This window comes from Notechis scutatus, chromosome 6, assembly GCF_049901735.1.
Source record: "Notechis scutatus isolate UNSWTSFEM ecotype Mainland chromosome 6, rNotScu1.2, whole genome shotgun sequence".
Classification (NCBI taxonomy): domain Eukaryota; kingdom Metazoa; phylum Chordata; class Lepidosauria; order Squamata; family Elapidae; genus Notechis; species Notechis scutatus.
This window is the reverse complement of record NC_142014.1, coordinates 53,850,151-53,873,058: the sequence shown is the minus strand read 5'-3', so window position 1 is coordinate 53,873,058 and position 22,908 is coordinate 53,850,151. Positions and strand designations below refer to the sequence as shown.

The following is a 22,908-nucleotide window of genomic DNA, read 5'->3' as shown; positions in this document are numbered from 1 at the left end:
AGGAGGCGTCGATTTAATTGCAAAAAAACCCGCAGCCGAAGAAGATCCAACTCAAAAACTTCCAATATTGTCAGAAATGTAATTCGTTGCTGATCGGCCCACCCCTCTGAGGCAATCAATTGAGATATTACATTCAAATGAGTGTGGTCCATTTAGCCAATGGAAAGGAGGCTAGTGGGTGGAGTCCTGATCCACTTCCTCGGAGGAAAGTTTGTATTTATAAAAAAGTCAGTGGTGGATGAGTTCCAGTTGTAGCTAAGTGTAGGCGTGCGTAGTAGGAGTTGCATTCTCAAGGTGCGTTCTTTTTTTCTCTCCTATACGCTGTAATGATTAATGTATGAGCTTGCTATTTTCTAGTCACAAACTAGTTATACATTAGTATTAAAAACTATCCAATTCTTAATAAGATGGTGTTATTTTATTTAAATTTTAAGTAGAAAAGAATTTACATTTTTTTCTTTACATGGAAGGTTGACTCAGCTTTTCATCCTTCCGAGGTGAGGAAAATGAGGACCCAAATTGTTGAGGGCAATGTGCTGACTATAAAACCGCTTAGAGAGGGCCGTAAAGCACTGCGAAGCTGTATATAAGACTTAGTGATATTGATATTGCTACATTTTCCAATTGTTGATAATTGGAAAATATATTTTATTTTCTTCAGTTGCAGGCAGAAAGTGAATTCTTTAGAGGCTGTGAATTTATCGTGGGCCCAATAAAATTTTTTCCTCTATTACTAAATTCCAGAATGGTTTCAAGTGACTGTGCTTGATTTTGATGTGTTTCTGAATGTATTACATGATAATTTAAAACAGTGGCAGAAAAAGGATGAAAAATCACGTAAGGAAGCATATAAAAATAAAGATGTTCAGCAGACATGGATTATGAAATTTGAGTCTTTGTATAGCATGCATTGTAAAAATCTTTTTTTTTTTCTAAAAATTACTGTTAACTTCTAAGTTGTGCTAAATCCTTAAATTGGGATTCTAATGAATGAGCAGGAGTTACATTTTGTGTGATAGGAAGCAAAACAATACAAGGTGCTTGTGTAAAACTTACACTGTGGAGTATTTTTTAAAAGTTATCCCAAGAATCAGTTGATATAACTGCATGGTAGCATGAGTTACAACCATTGTTATCTAGGGAGATGTTACATCTTGATAAGGTTTTTGTTTTCCTATTTATTCCTTCCTCATGTCTGATTCTCTGAGACTGTCTAGACAAGTCAATGCAGTTTGCCTGGCAAGGTTTTTCAGAAATGGTTTGCCATTACCTCTTTCCAAGGGCTGAGGGTAAGTGACTGGGCCATAGTCAACCAGCTGACTTTGTGTCTAAGACATCTCCTGGTTTCTAGCCAAATGCCTTAACCATTACACCAAACTGGCAGTAAAAAGCACAATAGGGTTCATAAATTGATCACACAAGAAATAGAATACATTAAAAAAGATACTGAAGAAACTGAGATGGGAAATTAAGAACATAAAATCAATGTTAAGTTTGAAATATTAAATGGCAAGGTCAATTGTGTTTAATTAGTTCAGTCAAAGGAATTGGACTTACATTTATATCCTCATGACCATAAATAATTAAAAGTATAGAAAAATACAGTACTCACTGTCATTAAGTTGGTTCTTACATTGATGGAATTGTGCAATAATTGTTGTCTTGTTAAAAGTAGGGAGTTATGATTTGCTCTCATTTTCCTTTTCCAAAGTTTTAATCTTCATGTTGACCCACACCTTTTCCACTATCTGTTAGAAAGTAGAACAAGCTTATCAAACACTTCACAGAGATGCATGTGGTAAACCTGGGCATCTGAAAACATATAATGCAGAATCATCAAAATAAGTGCAAGTATTTTAGCATGTAACATATTTATATGTAGCTGAAAGTTAGCAATATCTCCCAGCCGAGATGATGGAACAGAGGGTATTTAGGCAGACAATACTTTTTTAGCTGCCTTTTTTAAATCACACCAATGATAGTTTCTTAATATTAGAAAAGCTTTTGCTGAACTATGTGCATCCAGGTAAGAACTGTGAAAATGCATTCCCTTTGTAAACCACAGTTATATGTGGTTAGTTATATGTGAATAAGCCTTACTGGAGGGTCCCAGCAAACTACCAATTTTTTGTTTTTGAGAAACTGCAGTTGTACTGCATCTTGGAGACAACAGATTGAGAAAACTTCTTTAATGTGATTTTCTCAATTGAGAAAATGCACATAGCAGGTCTACCTAAACAGGATATACTTCTGTGGGTGAGTGTTTGATTCCCATGTAACTTCAAGCATCTCTCTAGCTTTGATATTCCCATCTGAAGATTATTTTCCAGGTGATGGGAGAGCAATCTTACAATTGCTAGTAGATACCAGTATGTACAAAATGTTTTCTCTTTGATAAGTTTAAAGGAAACAAGGGGTATTTGTTGTGTCTTGTCTCCTGATCCTTTCACAGCTGCTCTTCCCTCCCTGCTCTCTCCATCTCTCCACAAAACTACTTGCCTAAGGCATCTTTCCTTCCTTGCATAGACTATGTCCGAACCAGCTGATTATGCTCTCTGTGAGAAATTTGAAGCCAATATGTTTGCCAAAAACCGATGCCAGAACTGTTTGCGAACAATCACTGCTCATCAACACGGTAACCAGGTGAGCTTAATTCTGACATGGAGGAAAAATTAATTCATGAGGAATGCTCAATGTTGGGAAGGGTAGCATCATAAATGTTACAAGAGGAGCTTTACAACAGTAAGATGTTAAAACACAAGCAATATTTCTGGTAATTAAGATTTAAGGCAATGGCAACCAATCCCCTTTTAAAAAAATCAAGAGTCTGTTAGCACCTTTTCCAGCTAGCAGACTTTATTAAAAAGGACAGGCTTTCATCAGCTGCGGCTTCATTCTCCCTTTTAAAGATTATCAGCATACTAATTCTTAACGTAAAAGAGAATAAAGGATAAAGCTAGGAATCCTTTTTCAGTGAACTGCTTCTCTTTTACATTTTTAAAATATTTTTAAAAGCACTTTTGTGCTAGAGTTGGTACAGATATTTGAGTTGTGAATGTTGCAGGTGTGGAATGGAGATGGAAGTAAGAAGTTCGGCAATTTATCATCAGCCCCACCCCCCATCAGATGTTGTCCTCAGAGGGCAAAAGGTGTTTTTAATATTGTACTTGGATGGGACACAACTAGGAATTCCTCTGGCTGTAGGCTAAATGAAAGAAAGAAATACCTCAGAAGAAGGTAATGGCAAATCATTTCCATGTTGTAAATCCTCCAGAAAATCTTGAGTGGATCTATTTATGTAGTTGCCAGGAGCTGACCTGAACTCAAGGAATCTTTATCTTTGTTGTGATGCACTTCTCATACTGTAGATTGCAATTTTAAAACATCAAAAGGGAAAAATGTATAAATAAAATCAGTTACATTAAATGTAAGTCTATGTATATAATATACTGAACCAGCCTAGAATAAATATAATTTTCATGAGGAATAGCACATGACTAAAGTAATCTTAAAATAAGATTCAGTAGTTAGCTTAATCAATTTCAGTATTTTGGGGTATTTTGACTTGCCAAGCCAAATTTCTTATGCAGTTCTAAATACAGAATATAACAAATTGCTGGAGTGGTCTACAGGCACTGTGATAATATATGACGGACAGGGATCTCAAAGAGCGGACTATCAAGGGATGGAATATAGTTGTGTCTTGCCAGATCTGAAAAAACGGGCATGTATCTATGGAATTCTTCATTTGAAACACAAGAAAATTCAAACTTTGGATACTTCGCAGAGTGATTATAAGAAAGGTACATTTAAAGCAGGTGTGCACTTCAATAGTCATACCACAGAAATAAAAATTATATGTATGTTGTAATAGTGACAGAATGGCTAAATAATTTATCTTAGAAATAAGCACTCAGATAATTGTGGAATAAGCACTTGGTGGCCTCCAGATATATTGACTTTTACTATCATTAGCCAGTATGAAAAATGGCAAGTGACTTCAGATTCAAGAGAGATCTTCTCCAAAGTTATCTACCTATTTTTCAGAACTGCAATGAAGTCAGGATGACTTTGAATATTTGCAGTCTCTCTTCTCCCTCAAGAATATTCTAGATGTGCTGATCCATGATCCTATGCTAAGTTTGGGATAGGGAAGGTTGTTGTGGTTGAAATACCTAGGGAAAAAATTGCCTCATCCTCTTTCCATTGCTCCCACCAGGAGAATTAGATGACGGGGCATTTTCTTCATAAGCTGTTTTCAATCGCTTAGTTGGGACTGCTGGCTGTTCTTTATTTGGGATTTATTCTATTTCCTTTTGTTCTCTCTAGATTCCTTTGACTTCTGCTTAGGTTGATTCTTTCACCAGGGTTCTTTGGCCACAGAACCAGCAAGCCATGTCCCTTTGTCTACCTTTAAAAATGTAAAGTGGGAATATTGAAAATAATGTCCTTTTTTATTCTTATAGCACTACATCTACTTAAATTCAGCTTTCTGCAACTACCTATTATACCAGAAGGTTGATTATTCAGGCTGTAAGCTAACCTTCCTCCACCTGGTGTTCTTAGAGGTCTTAGATTTCCCCCACCTCCCCCAACTTCCAATTCTCAGGTAGCATGCTGAAGATTGCTAAGTGGATGGAGAGAGGCTGCTGCAAGTATCAGAAGTGATTATCCTCTATTTTCCTGTTTTGGAGCATCCTGAAGAAGGCAGAGTATTCTTGTCATAGCCCCAGTACTTCCTAAAACAATGATGGCTTGCCAAATGAAAGAACACTCCTTCCCCATAGCTTGCTTTCTTGCTTTAGTGCTGTTTGCAAATGTGGAATATCCAATAAAATTCTAACCTTTAGTAAAAAAAAAATCTTGATAAATTAAGGATAGTATTAGGAGTATCAGTGGCTAAAAATGACAGCTCAGTGTCTACTGTGGAGATCCTGATAAGTTTCTTTTCTAAAGGGCTAGGAATTCTGTGTCTTTCATTGCTATGTGGCAGGCAGCCATTCAGCAGGTGAAACTGCCCTGTTTATTTTCTGCAGTGCTGTAGGATGCTTTCTGGCCTGGTGTAGACTGACTGGCTGAACGTCAGCACCGTCCCTCCTTATACAGTGCCAACTTGTATACTGTAAACAAAGGGGTTTATATTATGTCTTGTTCAGTGGGCTGCATCAGCCCAGGATTATGAAATAGTAATGAGGTTTCTTCTCTCCAGTCCTGGCCCTCTAGAATTTCCTTCTGGCGTAGCTATGTGCAGCCCAGAGCCAGTCCTCCTGAGCTTCAGCAGGACAATGGAAGGGAAATGGAGGTGCTGACAGCCAGTCTGCTAGGGACCCTCCCTTTGCTGATCAAAACCTGTTAAGGTAACCTGACTGGGATGAGGTGGTGGATGGCTCTCTAGCTTAATAAGGCAATAAGATGCTCTTAAAGGGACAGGCACATTTGAAATTCAACTTAGGATCTGAGTAGGAGAGGATACTTCACCTACACCCCTGCTGCTAGCCGCTCCATTTCTCTGGAGCAGAGTGGGCAGTGCTTCCCATTAGATGGTTCATCCTTGGTAGACTATGGGCTTGATCAGGAACCGCATGCTAAGCCATAATATGATTGATTTTCACTTCTAAATAGTGGTTTATGGCTCTGTGGTATGTGAATTCAACCTATCAGTCAGGTAATCTCCACCTTCACTAAGACCCAAGTACAGTTGCAAATCTGTGGTTTAACAGTGTCTGCAGAATTGGAACTGGGGTGGCCAATTGTAACCTTCAGTATACAATTATTTCATTAGCCTGGCATAAGCTAGAAATAAAAAAAGTACCCTCTAATTGGGTTTGTACATTACATGAAGCTGTATTGGTTGGTTTGGTTTTGACTTTGGTGTTGTGTGAACCCAGCTAATGGCTTTTTCAACAACCTCGGCTTTGAACAGTATGTGAGCTCCGCCTGAGTGGGAGCTTAGAAATATTGCCAGACAAAGATGTGTCCATGAAGAGGTTTCGGTGTGATACGAGTAGCTAGTGCATGACCTCTCTCCAGATATTTTGGACTATAAATCTTGTATCTCTGGCTGGGGAAAGCTATATTGCAGATGTGTTGTTGGCACTAGATTACTATCTTAAATGTTAAGATGAGTTATCCCCTCTGAAGAAAGGTGGACACCAATGGCCAGAGGAGGTTGACTGAGATGTTGGAGACCAGTGTTGGAATGGGCTATTCATATTTTTTATTCTATGAGCTTTTTGGTTCAGGATGTTCAAAGTGCATTCTGGCCTCTCTGTTAGGTTATATCAACCTTTCCTTCAGGAGCTCAAGGAGGTTAACATGAGAATCCTAACAATTAACCTGATTGGTTGGTCTAAGAGCACGACTGGCCCAGATTTCCCAGCCGTAATCATGACTGAAGGTGAACTTAAATGTTGTAAAATGAATAAAATATTTGAGATATTTTTTGTTGAGGTGCTGCTTAAAAAACAGTGAGTCCCAGTGTAGGTAGTCCTTGACTTCAGTTCAGTTAGTGACCATGTTACAACGGTAGTGACCAAGTTACAACGGCATTGAAAAAAGTATTTTTCACACTTACGACCGTTACAGCATCCCCATGGTCGCGTGATCAAAATTCAGATGCTGGACAATCAACTCACATTTATGACCGTTGTGGTATGCCAGAGTCACATGGATTACCTTTTGAGGCTTTCTGATAAGCCCAGTCAATGGGAAAGCCAGATTCTAAATTTAGCAGCTGCAGTGATTCACTTAACAACTGTGGCAAGAAAGGTTGTAAAATGGGGTAAAATTCACTTAACAAATGTCTCGCTTAGTAACAAAAACGTTGGACTCAATGATGGCTGTAAGTCAAGGACTACCTGTATTGAAGGATTCTGGGCAATGCACTACAACACATCAAAACAAAAGTTATAAAACTCAACAAACTGAATTAAAATAAAATCAGATAACCAAAAGATGGACACCTAATAATCAAACCAACAGAGGCCAAAGGCTCATTGGAATAATGGTGATTTTAATTGCTTACAGAAGGTAATCCCATCTTTCCTCAGAGAGCTACTGAAGAAGCATTAAAGTACCTCTGTGCCCATGTTTTATAGCTTCTCAATTCTTCCTGACAGGTATTCAAAAAAGATGTCATAAACCTTCCTAACTGTATTTCTAATAATATCAGCGAATCTGATCCTGCTGATCCATGGGACTCCTTGTGCATTCTAGCATCCCAGTGTAAAGTCTATGTATATGTGGGCTCTGAAGACAGAACAGAAAGGCAAGTACTATATTTGTGAGGCAAAAGATGGTTTATTTTTGAAACTTATAGCTGGTTCTTCAGTAGGCATGCAGAGTTTCCTGGTCAAGTTTCAAAAGTATGTAATAGGAATGATCAAAAATTTTATATGGTAGACAACATGTGATTTTGCATAATGTCCACAGGCCTTACATATAAAGTGATATTAATACACGTGACATCCAGTTTGGTGTAGTGGTTAAAGCAGTGGGCTAGAAACTGGGAGACTGTGAGTTCTAATCCCACCATAGGCACAAAGCCAGCTGGGTGACCCTGGGCCAGTCACTCACTCTCAGTCCCAGGAAGAAGATAACAAACCATTTCTGAAATAATAATGTTAAGAATTGGAGAAGATCACAAAGTATTAAGATCTGAAAATAGAAGTAGAAAGATAATGGCATAAACTGGCTGTAGTGGTCCTGATGGTTGTTAGCACACTGGGTGCCATACCCCACAAAATTGGACAGCACTTAGAAATTCTGTGTATTGTCAAATTTTTCATCTGTTGGAATCTCTTCACATTGTTGAGAACATTTTTAAATTGTTTTTTAAATTGGCAATATAGTATTTTTTTTCCTTTTTGGAAAAAAAATCAAAATGAAATTCATTCTCCTGAGATACAAGTGAAAGGAAGAATCCACTGTTTGTATCTCACATTCTGTGATGTCACTAGTTATCCTCAGCCGTTCACTCTTTTCATGTTAAGCATAAGGAAAAAATAATGTTGGAAGCAGTTCTTTTATTGTGTGATATGTTAATTTCAAGTGGTTTTTTTTTTTATTAGTAGTCATGTAATTGAACTGGAATATTTGATAAGGGGAAGATGTTCAGTATGGTCCATTTAATTGGCTGTTCGTATTGTATACAAACATTCTTTTCAATGTTATTTTTATTGAGAGACTTGTAAATATTTTTGAGAAATGACTATTTGTTGATGTAAAGTTCCCTTACATCATCCAAATTTCCAGGAAGCTAAAACATTTCATAAGTTTCTTCTTTCAGCCCAACTCACCTCACATGGTTGTTATTGTTGTTGGGAAAATAGGAGGAAGAAGGTGTATTTGGATATGTTTACTGCCTTGAGTTATTTGTAAAAAATAATAAAGGTGAGATATAAACAAAGATAAAGTAAAACCTAGTATTTCAGTTTTAGCGTGATCAGAGAACGGTGCTATTAAATGATTTGCATGGAAGTATCTCAAAGTAGTAAAATCCATTGCTGGTTGGATTCTATACAGAGTTTCTCCCACTTAAACTGCAACCTTACCTTTTTCTTGGCCAATAGGAGACATCCAGCCTTCTTACTTCAGACAACTAGGAGTAGAGCAGTGAAATTAATACATTCATTTTTGGCTCTTATAGTAGACCAATGATGATAGAGGAGCAGGGCAAAAATATAGAATTTTGCTTGGCAGAATGAGTAGAACATCCAAATGTGACTCATGTGACACATGTTTAAGTCAGTAAAGTCACCACCAAATAAAAGTAATTAAATCTGGAGATTTACATTAACTAATTAGTATAACCATTGCTTTTGAGCACAAGTTTTTTTAAAGCAAGGCTGAGCCTTCTAAACAAGTTTCTATTATAGACATAGCTCTTAACATTACAACTGTACCTGAAATGTTGGTGGTTCTCATTTGTTTCACTTCTTCTTCCCCACAGCCAGCAGGAAAGGTTGGGATACACCCAGCTCAACTGCAGCAATGAAGAATCTGAAGCAGCAAATACATGCCCTGATGCCATCAATACTCTCAGCACTGATGCAGATGGCAATGCCATGCTTAGTGAGGTGAGAGATCAATTCTCATATCTACTTTAACAATCTACTAGTCCATATGCATGCAAAACATTCCATAGTTAACTTTATTCTTTTTACCATGCTTTCTCTAAATCAACAAATGTACAATGAACTTTTTTCCATTCATACATTTTTCAGTGACCTAAAGGGCAGAGTCTGCACATTCTCTCCTAGTACAGAACTATACAGCACTTCCCAAAATTTGCTTATTGTCTCCTTCCGGAAACCTTCTAGTCAGAATTCTGCCAAAATAACTTTTGCAGGCAGAGTTAACAAACCAGACCCTGGTAAATATTGCATTCACTCTTAAAAACTTTCTCTTCAAAAGAATAATAACATTATTCTAATTGTCAGATCCTGATGCAGTCTTCACACAAACTTTAAACAAGTTGTACATCCACTTAACAAGCAAAAGTCCGGTATTTTAATAGTCCTTCATATACCTGCAACCTCACTATTTTTCAACATTCTCATGTTATGAAATACAAGTACATGAATAAATCTGATTCTTGGTAGGGACTTTTTAGTGACATGCTAATTCTTATTCACTTAGGACCAGGAAATGACTAGACTGCTCAGCAACATTTTGGAATCTGAAAAAGAAAACTCACTACACATTGCAAGTCTGAAGAAAAAGGTACAATCTGAAAACTTGCACTCTGATAGGCACAGATGGGCTGAGGCAACATCCTGTAGAAGAACAGTGTCTTGGAGTTGTCTAAAACCAGGTATGTTTTCTTATCACCAACAACTTTCTGTTGACCTTATTTTTAGGAAATGCTCAACTCCTGTCCTAGTGCTCCACAACGGAAAACAAATCTGCATTCAAATAAAAAAATTTTTTTATTTATTTTATAAGTAGAATAAAAATTATTTTCTCTCTCAACTCATGCACACAGTTAATTTTGCTCCACCATTTATATCAATCCTCTCTAATATTATGCCTTCCAGATGTATTGGTCTTCAATTCACATAACTTTCTGTTACACTGGATTTCAAATAGTAGTCAGGAAATATTGTATGGTTGTTTGGAAAAGCCCTATCTAGGTTTCAAAGAACTTGACGATTTTAGTCCGGTTAGAGGTGGTTGAAGGGCAAAAGGAAATAATACTTCTTAAAATAGTTTTTATTAAAGGATTTTATATACAAGTACTTTTTAAAGAAAAAAATATAAGAAAAAAGATAGAAAAAAAGAAAAGAGAAGATAACAGAAAACATGGAAAATGCTTCTGATCATCCTCTTGGCAGTCATACATACAATTCTAATCAAACTTCTCTGTAGAATTATACCATAATCCTCTTCTTTCTAAAACCCTATGATGCTATGTTGGCCTCTTTCCATCTGTCAGGAATCTTTCCATTCTGTAGAATAATATTCATTGTTTGTTGTAAATGTTATAAACATTCATCCTCAAAACATTTATAATAAGAGGCCAGCAGACCATTTGGGCCAGCTGCCTTTCTTGTTTTACTATGTTTTTCTTGCTCTTTTATATAGAGTAGAACAATGCTGGAGAAATAATTCTGCATATTTGCATTATCTGTTATTGCAGTATTTCCTTCTTGTAACTTTAGTATTACTTTATTTTTCTTTTCACAACATATGCCAGCCATTTTGCATAATTCATTTTTAGTTCCATCTCTCTCATTGTCAACATAGACAACCACCTCTGTAGAAGCTTAATTTGGTGAGTAATAGTTATCTTCTCTGGGGAGTTTTCCTGTTTTGCTCTCTCTGTCTTTAACATTTTAGTCCTAATTAGCTCTCCATAGTTACAGTCACACAATCGGACTCACATTACTTATCTTCTTATTTTGTAAAATCTATCAAGTATCTAATTTCTTTAATAAATAATCAATATTCCCCTAAAGTTTCAGTTTAGTTGTCTAGTTAATTTTACTATTTTTAAAGAGACGTCAAACACAATTCTTCTGTTTCTAAAATTATTGTGCCCTTTATCTGTTAAAAATTTAAATCACAATCTTGTTGTTTGCTTTTACATCAAAATTAGTTTTTTTCTCTCTTCTTAATTCCAAAAAGAAGGCTTAATTCCAAAAAGACACTGAGTGTCTTTATTCTTTCTTGTTGCTTAGAAAATCTTTCTTAAGACATAAATTAATTATATCAGGTTTTTTTTTTAAGTGAGGCTTTGGCTAGTCAAGTGTCCATAAAGGGCTGCACAGTATTTTTGAGTGGTAATCCCTCTACTTCCAAGCCACTCAACCTATGATTGATCGCAAGAAGGTTAATTCCTGCGGTCTCCTCTTCTACTGTAGAACACAAGTGGATGATCTCTTGGTCTCTTCTCTGGGAAAAATTTTGTTGGTCAGAACTAGCAATCTTTGCCGCGGTGTTGTCTCCACTCATAGGAATGTCTAACCCCTTATAGATCCTCACCCAGAAGCTGCAAAAGAAAGTAATATGAAGAAGCAGATTAAAAATTCGAAATAACCTCCCAGAGAAGGCAGAAAAAAACCAAGAAAATGTAGGAGGAAGAGAAAATGAACCAGTATTAAGCACTAACGTCTTTTCCTTTGACCAGTGAAAGCCCAGCCCTGTCTTCATTGGATATCTAAATAGCCTTTGTATTACTAAATACTAATATTTATTTATTCAGTAATAGTTCCATACACTGTGTGAACAAGTTTGTGCCAGGGGCTTATAAATACTTCTTCCCTCCCTTCTTTGAAAACTGGCATTCTCCAGATCATATCTCAGAGGTAGAAACTGGAATCTATTCATGGAATGGCCTCATGAAGAAATGGAATGCACATTGCTTTAGTTCAGTGTACAAAATATTCAATTACAAATCTTCTTTGTAAAGATTATCTGTTTTTTCGTCTTACTCTCCTCATTGATGATGAAGACTTATTTTGTCCTGAGTGGTGGTGGAAAAGCTGCAACTGCAACCAGTCAAAACCATATTTATCCTCATCTACTCACAGTTCCTTTCAGCCACCTTGAAATTATTAGATGGAGATTGAGGGCTTTCCTTTTTGCTCACCATGTAAATGCCAAAAGGTTGTTTTTAAACTCCCTAGCCTCATAAGTATTTTTAAATTAAGCTTTCTATTGGCCAGAAGGGTCTGCTATGTCAATTTGGCCATCAACAAGCATAATTGATAATCAAAGAGACTTCACCAAATTGGCATCACTTACATACTTGGATTGTAACTCATGTTTTCACTAGCCAGCACAGCCAAGGGGCAGGCAGGCTGAGGCTTAGAAACTGGTAGTGCAACATGTCCGGAGGACATTTGGTCTAGAATAACACTAAGAAGATTCTGATAAAGAATAAGCCAGAATGCTTTTTGTTAGTGCTTTGGGGTCTGTGTTTCCCAATTCTGTCTTAAAAGCAACTCTGTTCAGAGATGTTTTGAACACCTTTTTCAAACAATTTGTCATTATGACATTTTTTCTTCCTTCTAGAATCCAGGGCTATGAGCCAGGACTGTGGCGACAGCAGGAGGAAGCATCAAGCTGAGAGTGGCTATTTCTCTTTGGAGTGTTGTAAATCAGAGTCAAATTGGATCTCTTCCACTTCCTGTCCTAATCATAGCATGTTGCCCACTCCTAGCAAGGCCACAGGAGCCTCCCTCAGCTTGGCAGATTCTGAGCTGAACTTTCACAAGAGTGGCAGCAGTGAGGGCCGATGTGGGCTGATAAAGCAGAACTATACAATCTTGGCTGACTTGCCCAAGGCAAAACGGCTCCGTCACCAGGAGGCTTTTGAAAAAGAGCACAGCCGTGCTCGTAGCCCAGGCCGAGCAGAGGTGGAACGGATTTTTGGGCAGGAACGCAGGTAAGAAATGCTGTTGCGTCCCAAACTGCATCCTCTCTCAGCCACAAGCATGGGAACTAGATAAGTCTTTGTGCAAACAATATTACTGCAAAGATTCATCTGTGACAATATGGAGAACGTTCCTTTTGGTCCCATTAGAGCAGGGAATCCCCAAGCCTTGGGCTGCAGCCGGGTGGGATTCAAATTTTTTAACAACCGGTTCTGTGGGCGTGGCTTAGTTGGTGGGCATGGCTTGGTGGTCATGTGACTGGCTGGGCGTGGCCAACTCAACATCACTCACATCGAGGCACGCATCCCCTCACCTGGCCTCTCATGACTGTGGGGATGCTGCAACAGTCGTAAGTGTTAAAAATGGTAATAAGTCACTTTTTTCAGTGCCATTCTAACTTTGAATAATCACTCCACACAAGCAAAGTACCAGCAAAGGAGGGAAAAAAAACTCCAGAGAAGTTCCTGAGACAGGAAGTCTAGTCCTGCCAAGAATGTAATAAGGGTTAATGGAGAGGCAGTTTCTGTAAGCAACACCAGAATGTTTCCTTCCTGCCTTCCTTACAGGATTAGGCCAGTAATTTCTTCTAACAACCGGTTCTCCGAACTGTTTAGAATGTTAACAACCGGTTCTAGAGAATAGGTGCGAACTGGTAGAATCCCCAAACCCTGGGCTGCAGCCCATTCAGAACTGGGCCATGGAAGCAGTGGGCAAGTACACACATAGCTCCTCTTGTGCATGCAGCAGGCAACCGAGCATGCATGCACAGCTCCCCTTGTTTGAGTGGGGATGGGACACACATGCCTGTCGCTTGTGCAGGTGGAGCTGTGGGCACTCGCCTACCACTTGGACCCATCCCCTCTCCTAACTGCAGTGACTCGCTTGACAATCATCATAAAAGTAGTCATAAAATCGAGTCTACTCCAGTGGTGGTATTCGACCTGTTCTGCCTGGTTCTGAAGAGCCGGTAGGAGCGATGAGCAGCAAAGACCGAACCAGTTCTCTCCGCTGCTCTAATGGCTCTGCTGTTGGGCCCACCCGCCCGCCAAGGCTCCCATACTCACCTTTATCCGCTGAATTTGAAGCTCAGCTGCTTTGCGCGGCACAGAAGAGTGCCACGCGGCAGCTGCTGAAGCAACCGGGATCATGCAGGCTTGCAGGAGGCGAGTTAGAACAGCTCTGTGCCTGCGCAAAGTACACGTTTGGTGCACGCATGCATGCAAAGTATGTGCATGCGCGCAAAGCCACGCCCACCGAACTGGTGGCAACAATATTTGAATCCCACCACTGGTCTACTCATGTGACTTGACTTCCAACCAAAATTCTGGGCTCAGTTGTGGTCACAAGTCAAGGACTGCCTGCATTACATTCTTATTATACCAACATACACTTGACTTTGGGAGAATGGATTTTATGATCAAACATGGCTCAAGGCTACCAGACAGGGAGAAGTTTTTACAGGTACTAGAAATAATATGAAAAACATATCCTGGAGTGTAAATGCTCATATCAACCCTTGATTTGAATGTGGAGATCCTTTGCAGGTTATTTCAATTGTTTCTGAAGACTGTCCCTTTATTTTTGGTTGTTAGGAAGTCAGAGACCCTGGAAGTCTTCCAGGCGCTGGAAGAGGGCCTCCTGGAACGTTTGGACAGCAAGTCCTTGAAGCTGGCCAAGGAAGGGCGATTAGTCAGAAGGCGATCGAGCCCCACCCTGTGCCGAGAAGTGAGTGGCTGGTCCACAGGAAGAATTTCAGTTCCATTTAGCAGCTGGATATTGAAGGGGGAAAGAAAAAATATCTTCAGTGTTGCATTCCTTGATTTGTCTTGCTTTCTGTGGTGGTCAACCTCAAAGAATGAAATTCTTGCTTTTTCGGCTTCATTTTTCAACTGTGGGGTGGAATACTGAGGAACAGACCAATCCACAACAGCTGAAGATTGTACCACTTCTAAGCATATAAGAAGAGTTGTTATCTTGAAAACGCTGTGGTGACAAACTCTTCCTGGTTGCACAAAATTCACCATGGTGCAAGGGAGAAGCAAATCAATTTAACCCTCCCTTTGATGTGCTAGTTTTGCAAGGATATCAGATTGTCCCTTATAAACATCTTTGCATTGTGGTGTTGGGAAGAAATTGCTTTGCTATTTTATTTGCCAAAGGATGACAGAACACTTTTTCATGTGTGGCCATGGCAACTAAAAATAGTTGAAACCTATATTTTAATTTTCTCAACTGCTAGTGGTGGCTGCCAGTGGCCCAAGTCTCAGGGCATGTCTGTACTTGTAATAACAGATATGAACATAGATCTGAAAAATAGCCACTATGTATGAACCAACACAATATAGGGATCTACTTTATCTTAACAAAATAATCTTTTGTTGTTTGTGTTAAATATACTGATAGTAATTGCTGGGGGCAGCAAGGGCATGGAAGGGTCAGAGGTCAGCTCAGAATAACCTGCTTGACCAGTTAATCTGATACTGATTTTTTGATTGCACTATGTGAACTTTTCTGGACTGTTGAGAATGTTCCATATATTTTGAAAATTCCTTACTAGTGCAGAATTTAGCCTTTTCAGTATTTCAGATTTAGAATTTTTTTAGAACTACTTGCAATATCCATAGAACATACTGTGGTTTTTAGCATCCTGGACTACAAAGCAGGCTTGTAAGCATGTTGAAAATGTCAAAGAAAATCTCAGAAGATTTAGAAAAGTATCCAATGAGTAATCATTGATTTTCCTAACTCCGCCAAATTAATGTTTTAACCATTACTACATTGACCTACATTACTGGTTTCCAGACGTGCTGACATTGTAATCCCCAGAATTCCTAATCAGTATGCTTGGAGAATTATGGGAATTGCAATTCCAACCAATCTGGAAGATGTTAGATTGCGAAAGACTGGTCTTGAGCTATTGAGCTTTAGAGTAGAATGTTTTTCTGCATACATAACACCCATCTGCTTAAATCTTAGAACTCCACTATCTCTTTTTGTAGTACCTGAAAAATAGTTGACTGCTAGTTGCTTATCTCCAAATCCCAACACTTCCAATCACAGGCATCAATGATATTTGTAGTTCTGTACAATATCTAGAGAACCTTCAATTTCATGTTCTAAAAGAAATGGCAGCACTTCTTTTGGAACATAGAATATACGTATCTTTTAAAAATATTGCTTTAATTAAATATTTCTGCTTGGGACTATAAGGCAGTGGAGGATACATAGAAGGCTTAATTCAGCAAAGAATCTTGGTAAATTCAAGCAGGTTTGATTGAATAAGGATGGCTTTACTATCACATTAAGTGGAATGAAGCAGTTATTTCAGCCCCTGCTAATGAGAACAAGTTTTATAGGGTTGGTGTTTTATTTAATAAACTACGTTGCCTTGTATTGAGTATTCAACAGTGAGAGAGATGTTTTACTACTGAAGAATAAAAAGGAATGTGAGGAAACTAGCCACTGTAGGAAATCGAATTTTTCAAGTTATAAATTTCAGCATGAGAAATGTTTTTCTAATGGATTTCTAATTTCCAAGGTAATTCATTAAGTTTAACTGTTTGCAATAGGTACATTGATGGGACTTGCATAATTTGTTCTCTTCCCTTCTCTGCTACAGGTGAAGAAAAGATTTCCATGGGAGCCAGAACAGCCCAGGAAAAGAGAACCTCTTTGCGTAGGAAGAGCAGAACAGCAACTCAAGATAAGTAGCCAGAGCCATGGTGAATCCTTGCACTTAAAGAACCCAAATCAGCAATCACAGAGAGAAATTCAAAGTAGAGGGATGCCTCTGTACTCAACAACTTCAACCTCTCAGAAGATGCAGAGACAAGGAAGGAAATTGGAGGAGCTTGTGTCCCGTTTGACTTCCAGTGCAGAGAGGGCTGCCCTTTGTCCTATGAGTCATGGGAGGCAAGTGGATAATGATAAAAAGAGGCCAGCAGAGATCTCACATCACAAGAGCCCTGGAAAGAATGACACAGACACTAGATGGAAAAGCAGTCCAAGTACCTTGCATACTGCTAACCCTCCAAAGACTTTGGACAAGAATCAAGCAAGGCTCACAAGGCAACTAGATAGGTATAAAGAAAGTGACCGGAAGGCACGAGGAAAACCTTTGCTCCTTGTAGGTACAGTTGACCAGCCAAGAAAGAACATAAGAGACTCCCAAGATATTATTTGTGCTGTTGGCTCAAGAAGTGAAATAGCAGCTAGAGGGAAAGAGGGGCGGCCAGTGGTTTGTTCAAGGCTTGGGCATGATCAGTGCGGAGCCCAAGAAGTGAAAAAGTATTCTTTTAATCCTAGGCAAGAAATGGAAATCAGTTTGAAATGTCCTAGTGCAGCTGTGAATAGCTCTAGTCCTGGAATATCTGCTAGTAGAAGCAAAAGAGATATCAGAAACTCTTGTGGTCCAGGGAGATTCAAGGAAGACAACTGGAACAACTTGAGAGAGCTCAGACATTCTCCAAGTCCTGGGAGTTTGATGGAAAGTACCCAAATATGCTTTGAGCAGGCAAGATGCTGTGCTGCTTCACAGCAGCGCCAAGAGAATAACTGGAAAAGTCGAAGGGAAGCCAGGAGTTTAAGGGCCAGTGCCGGTAGTGATGGGCTGAGCAAAGGAGACCATTCAGTTGCTTTCACTCCTAAGAAAGGGAATGACTTGAAGGGTTATTGCACATCCTTTAGCCCCACAGACCCTACAGTTTTTGGACAGAAAGGGATGGTCCAAGAAGCTCTTGCACACTCCATCAAACCAGAGACTGTCCCAAGAATCCAAGAAAGCTCCCAAAGCCATGTACATCCAATGCCATCCTTGGAAAAAGAGTGGGTAAACCAAGGGGAGTGCTTTCATTCTGCCAAGCCAGGGCAGCAACAGTTGGAGGATAACAGGAAAAACCAAGGAACTCCAGTAAAATGGGCAGAGGATAAATGGATAAACTGGCAGAGGTGCCCCAGTCCCTTAACAGCAGAGAAGCATCTGGGAAATAATAAGGAAAGAATGGTAAGGAAGAGATTAAAAACACTACCTGAAATTGCTTTCATGTTGTCCCATATTTTCTTTTGGTTTCTGTCTTCTGCCTGGTCCTCAAAATGCAGGGTGGATAATCAGGCATGCTTCAGAGAAGAATCCTGTTTTCTGTCTCCTGAAGCAACATTGATATGTCTCATTTTTAAGTATGTATGTGCAGTGTGTGTCCCTGTAAAATATGTCATTGGCACTATTGTATGAGTTAAGGAGTGGAATTATATAAAAATAGAAAAATGCAGCTATTACATCTTTGTGGATGTGTGGTTTCATGGCTCTAATGTCCGTTTTCAGGATTTTAAAAACCATGGCGTATTTAACTAGCCAAATGTCCACCAACGGTTGCTGCATATGCAGTATTAATATAGAGGAAGGCTTACTCATTCAGCAGAGCAAATCTGAACTGTTGAAAAGTTATTAGAAAAGGGCTATTGTAAGCAATCAGAACTACATAGAATATAAAAGTTTTCAGTGTGATGTAAAATAACATATTTATACTGATATTGTAAAGCACTAAAATAGCTTAGAATTGCTGTTTTATAAAGACATATAACTATGATTATTTAATTTAAAAATCCTTGACAAAGACATGCATTGGCTTCTGAACAGAAGTAATTTTTGCTTTTTGAGGCTTTTTTTAAATTATCCCATTAATGGAGGAAATGGAGATTTTTCAAAAATGTTTTTTTCTGCACTTTCCTTTGTAGAAGCAGCAAGGCGAAGGGCATATTGCAACAAGTGCTTGTTCCTCTAGAAGTCAAATCCTTTATCTGGACTCCAGTAAGAAACATAAGGTATAGTACAACTTTATATCCTTTGGCTCAAGTAGATGCAACTTGATGTCCTTCTAGGTTTTGGATTTCTTCAGTTCCAGTCAACATGGTCAAAAGGGAAGGAACTATTAGGAAATGAAGTCCTGAATATCTGCATGGCCACAGGTTGTCTACTCTTCATTTAGCTGTTCAGCATTGCCTACTATTGTCACTTCAAAAAAGCCTTATACTTTGTTTTGGAAAGAATAATTAACAATTCTTCTCTTTTTGTTCTTTATTCCCCTTTTATTTTTTTCCCTCCTCCCCTTTTTTTCTTTTTTTTTCTTCTTTCCCCCCCCCCCCCCCCCCCCTCCCTTCCCCTTTTTTCTTCCTTCCCCCCCTTCCCCCCCCCCCCCCCCCTCCCTCTTTCCCCCCCCCTTTCCCCACCCCCCCTTTCCCCCCTCTTAACAATAGCTTAAAAAGTTTGTAAAAATGCAATGCCATTTCTGGATTCTGATCAAGAAAATATGGAAGTAGCTATGAAATCATCAGGAGTTGGAGCTTGACGTGAAAAAGACTTATTATATCTCACGTGGGGAATACACTACTGATATAAACCCACAGAAAATTTCAATGTTTTCAAATAAATGGTCATAGACTGCAAGTAAATGAAATGCACAGAACTAGAAAATTCTAGATCATCCTTTAAGATTAAAGAATACCAGTCCCACTAATATTTGGGTGTAAGACTGAGAAGAGTCCCCCCCTGCTATTTGGGCTGAGTTTATGGGTCCAGGAACAGTGCAGTATTGAATCTGAACTTGGAAAGCCTGATTTAAAAAGTAGTGCATGAATAGCAGGGCACGTAGACAACATTGGGGACTATTATTTATTGTTCAGGTGGAGATGGCTGGCCAGCTGGCCTCTTCTGTAAACATTGCATCAATGCTTCCCCCTCCCTCCAAAACCCCTTTAGAGCAAGCCTCTGCTCAAATTGCAGCTGCAAGTGGATGATATGAATCTGCCTTCGTGCTTTAGGCCAGTTTAGCACCTGTATATCTGCTCTTCCAGACACTGCCTCTACTGTTAAGCATGTTACACCCTTAAGGGAGGCAGCAGCAAAGTAAATAGCCTGAAAGAACCATTAATCCCTATTTAGAAGTGATGACACTGAAATGACCTAAAGCTATATGCAAATATTTCTGGAGTGGGAAAAGATTATATTCTGTAGTACAAGATAGATACATATTTGAGGAGAGTTTGCAAATATACAATCTTAATTTTTTTAAAAGACAAAATGTATTATCCAATTATTATTTTTTTGCTGTAAAAATAGGCCTGTTTATATTTTTACAGATACCAAGTATTAAGATTTTTTTACATCTAAGTATTCCGAATTGCATGATTTCTGAGAGGGGAGGGAGTAGAAGGAGGGATTGGTATAGCTGGGAGAGAGCTGCCCTGGATGTCATGCTCCATGGCTATCCAAGAAAACTCTTGGTTTTTCAGGTTCCACTGGCATATTTTAATAAATAGTACATACTTACAAATGAGTTGGGCAATATAAAGTAGTAGGCTCATTTCTTTTGTTCATAAAGCAATTCACCCCTATGTTATTGCATTTCAATCTGAATGTTCAAAATGAAGAACTTGTATTTTGTGAATAGAAAATGTTGAAGTACCTTTGCCAATAATTTCTGTTCTTTCTAGGAAACAAATGGTCTTGTATTAGACAACCTATAAATACCCAACAGCGAAAGCTGGCAATTTCTTAAGTACAGCCATGTAATTTTAAATGGCAATTTCTTAAGTACAGCCATGTAATTTTAAATGGCAATTTCTTAAGTACAGCCATGTAATTTTAACTGAAGATGGAAGCAATTTAGTGATTTGCTACAACAGATGTAATATTGAGCAAGGTTGACAGGTGGGAGACAGAAGCAGCTGCTTAGCACCCTGTTTAGGAGATGGTGTGCTGGATGGTGTGTTTTCTCTATGGCTATCATTGACATAGTGTTATCTTCCCATCATCCTGCATTTTTCCTTGCTAGCAAGTGAACCTTCTCATCAAACAGTTTGTTTGTTTTTTTCCGGTGGGCATCAATAGATTTTCTCAAACGAAACAGCTGGGCTGTACAGTAAGCAAGTACTTTTGTTTCCAATTGTGCATGCTTGAAAATGCTTGATTTTTTCCTTACTTTATATATTTAAGAGTTTTAGGTTACAAAGTCAGTTGACTTCTTGGAAAGCAGAGTTAGGGCCTATTGTGTCCTGGTTGAATGAAGCATTGATGGTAATGCTACATATTTCTTAGGGCTTTTCCAGAGATCATGTCATTACAAGTTCAGCTAGTGCTAGTAAAATGTGAAGGGAAGTGTGCATTTTCTGAAGCAGTAAGCTTTTCATTTGCTGCCTAACAGAACTCCATTTAAGAAAAAACAATGAACAGTACAGGTAATTATCAACTTACAACAGTTCATTTAGTGACTGTTCAAAGTTACAATGGCACTGAAAAAAATGACTTATGGCCATTTTTCATGGTTCATGCTATTGCAGTAGCCACATGTTCAGGGGTGGGATTCTACCAGTTTGCACCTATTCACTAGAACCGGCTGTTAACATTCTAAGCAGTTCAGAGAACCGGTTGTTAGAATAAATTACTGGCCTAATCCTGTAAGAAAGGCAGGAAGGAAACATTCTGGTGTTGCTTACAGAAACTGCCTCTCCATTAACCATTATTACATTCTTGGCAGGACTAGACTTCCTGTCTCAGGAGTTTTTTTCCTTTCCTTTGCTGATACTTTGCTTGTGTGGAGTAACCATTCAAAGTTACAATGGCACTGAAAAAAGTGACTTATGACCATTTTTCACACTTACGACTGTTGCAGCATCCCCAGTCATGAGAGGCTAGGTGAGGAGATGTGTGCCTCGATGTGAGTGATATTGAGTTGGCCACGCCCAGCCAATAACATGACCACCAAGCCATGTCCACCCAGTCACATGACCACCAAGCCAAGCCCACCAACTAAGCCATGCCCACAGAACCAGTAGTTAAAAAATTTGAATCCCACCCCTGGAGCTGGGAATTATGAAGGTAAAAGAAATGAAATGCAGTCAATTGTTTTTAAAAGGTTGACACTTAAAACTGCTTTTGGTCTTGAAGATGTCATTCCCCATTTTGATTTAGGAAATGTAATTGGCACAATGCTTGCTCTAATTGGGTTTCCTTCATTTAAAGTATTAGTGTTCTTCATACCTCTTGGATTGTATGATAGAAACTGTGAGTAACTTTTTCTGGTTTAGGCAAAGACAGAAATGTAAATACTCATTTTACAGCATTGCATACTTCAGAGTGTCTGATCTTGTCAGCCATTGTGCAGAAATAGGAGCCATAGATTCTCTCCCCCCAAATCAACGTAAAGGCTGAAGCTATCAGGTTATTATTGCACTTCCCATTTGTGCAAGCCAGAATGTATATGTAAACCATCATCATGAATTCCACAAAACACACTTTTAATCCTACTTAGGTTTCCCCTCTCAGGCTTCTTTACACAATTAACCCCAAATTGAAAAAAATGCCACCGGAGAAGTCTGAAATGTAAGAGTGTTATTTTTCTTTCTTAAATTACAACCCAGACGCCTCTTTCCTTCCCAATAATTCCCAGGATTAGAGAAAGGCAGGGGAGGAATTACGCGCGGGAATCTGGAGGGTTGCTAAAAAGGAGGAAGCCCCTGATATTCTGGACTGCGAGCCTCTTCGTCGGATTGTAATTCGGCATTCGTGCCCCAAGGCTTTCCGTAGGACGATAGGCTTTTTTTTTTTTTTTTTAACTTGGCGTTGAATCAGCCAGCCTCTCCTTTGCTGCGGTTGACAGGCGCTGCCCCGCGCACAATCCCCGTCTGGGAAGGGACCGCGCGGCGCCTCTCGCCGAACTTTTGCCTGCTCTCCCTCGCCGCTTTAGTCTCTCGCGCCCGCCTCCCCCATTGGTTACTCTTGCCTCGGGGCAGCTGGGCTCCGCCCCCATCTTCGTTCTTGCTTCCTCGTTGGCTGCTTGGTGATAGTGCGTCACGAACGTTGGAATTCGATACGTCCCTATTGGCGGGGAAGAGCCTGCCAGGAAGTTTTGAGGAAAAAGGGAGAAGAAGAAGAAGAAGGGGAAAAAAAAAAAAAGTTTCTCCTGGGCGGATCGGAGAAGCGAGGCGAGTTCGGAGCCGAGCGAGCGGAAGGCGAGAAATGGCCATCGATGCCGCT

The 22,908-nt window shown here is 39.2% G+C and overlaps 1 protein-coding gene across 1 annotated transcript in view; it reads left to right on the top strand.

The window, feature by feature from the left end:
* The first annotated feature begins 2,529 nt into the window (after positions 1–2,529).
* The window catches only part of TRIOBP (TRIO and F-actin binding protein), a 59,992-nt gene continuing 39,613 nt past the window's right edge, over positions 2,530–22,908 (top strand). The window contains exons 1-8 of the mRNA XM_087969068.1: positions 2,530–2,643; positions 7,119–7,271; positions 8,955–9,077; positions 9,640–9,814; positions 12,517–12,889; positions 14,471–14,603; positions 16,498–17,880; positions 18,612–18,698. Of these exons, the coding sequence (XP_087825194.1) occupies positions 2,530–2,643; positions 7,119–7,271; positions 8,955–9,077; positions 9,640–9,814; positions 12,517–12,889; positions 14,471–14,603; positions 16,498–17,880; positions 18,612–18,698 (2,541 nt within the window). The remainder of the gene's footprint in view (positions 2,644–7,118; positions 7,272–8,954; positions 9,078–9,639; positions 9,815–12,516; positions 12,890–14,470; positions 14,604–16,497; positions 17,881–18,611; positions 18,699–22,908) is intronic.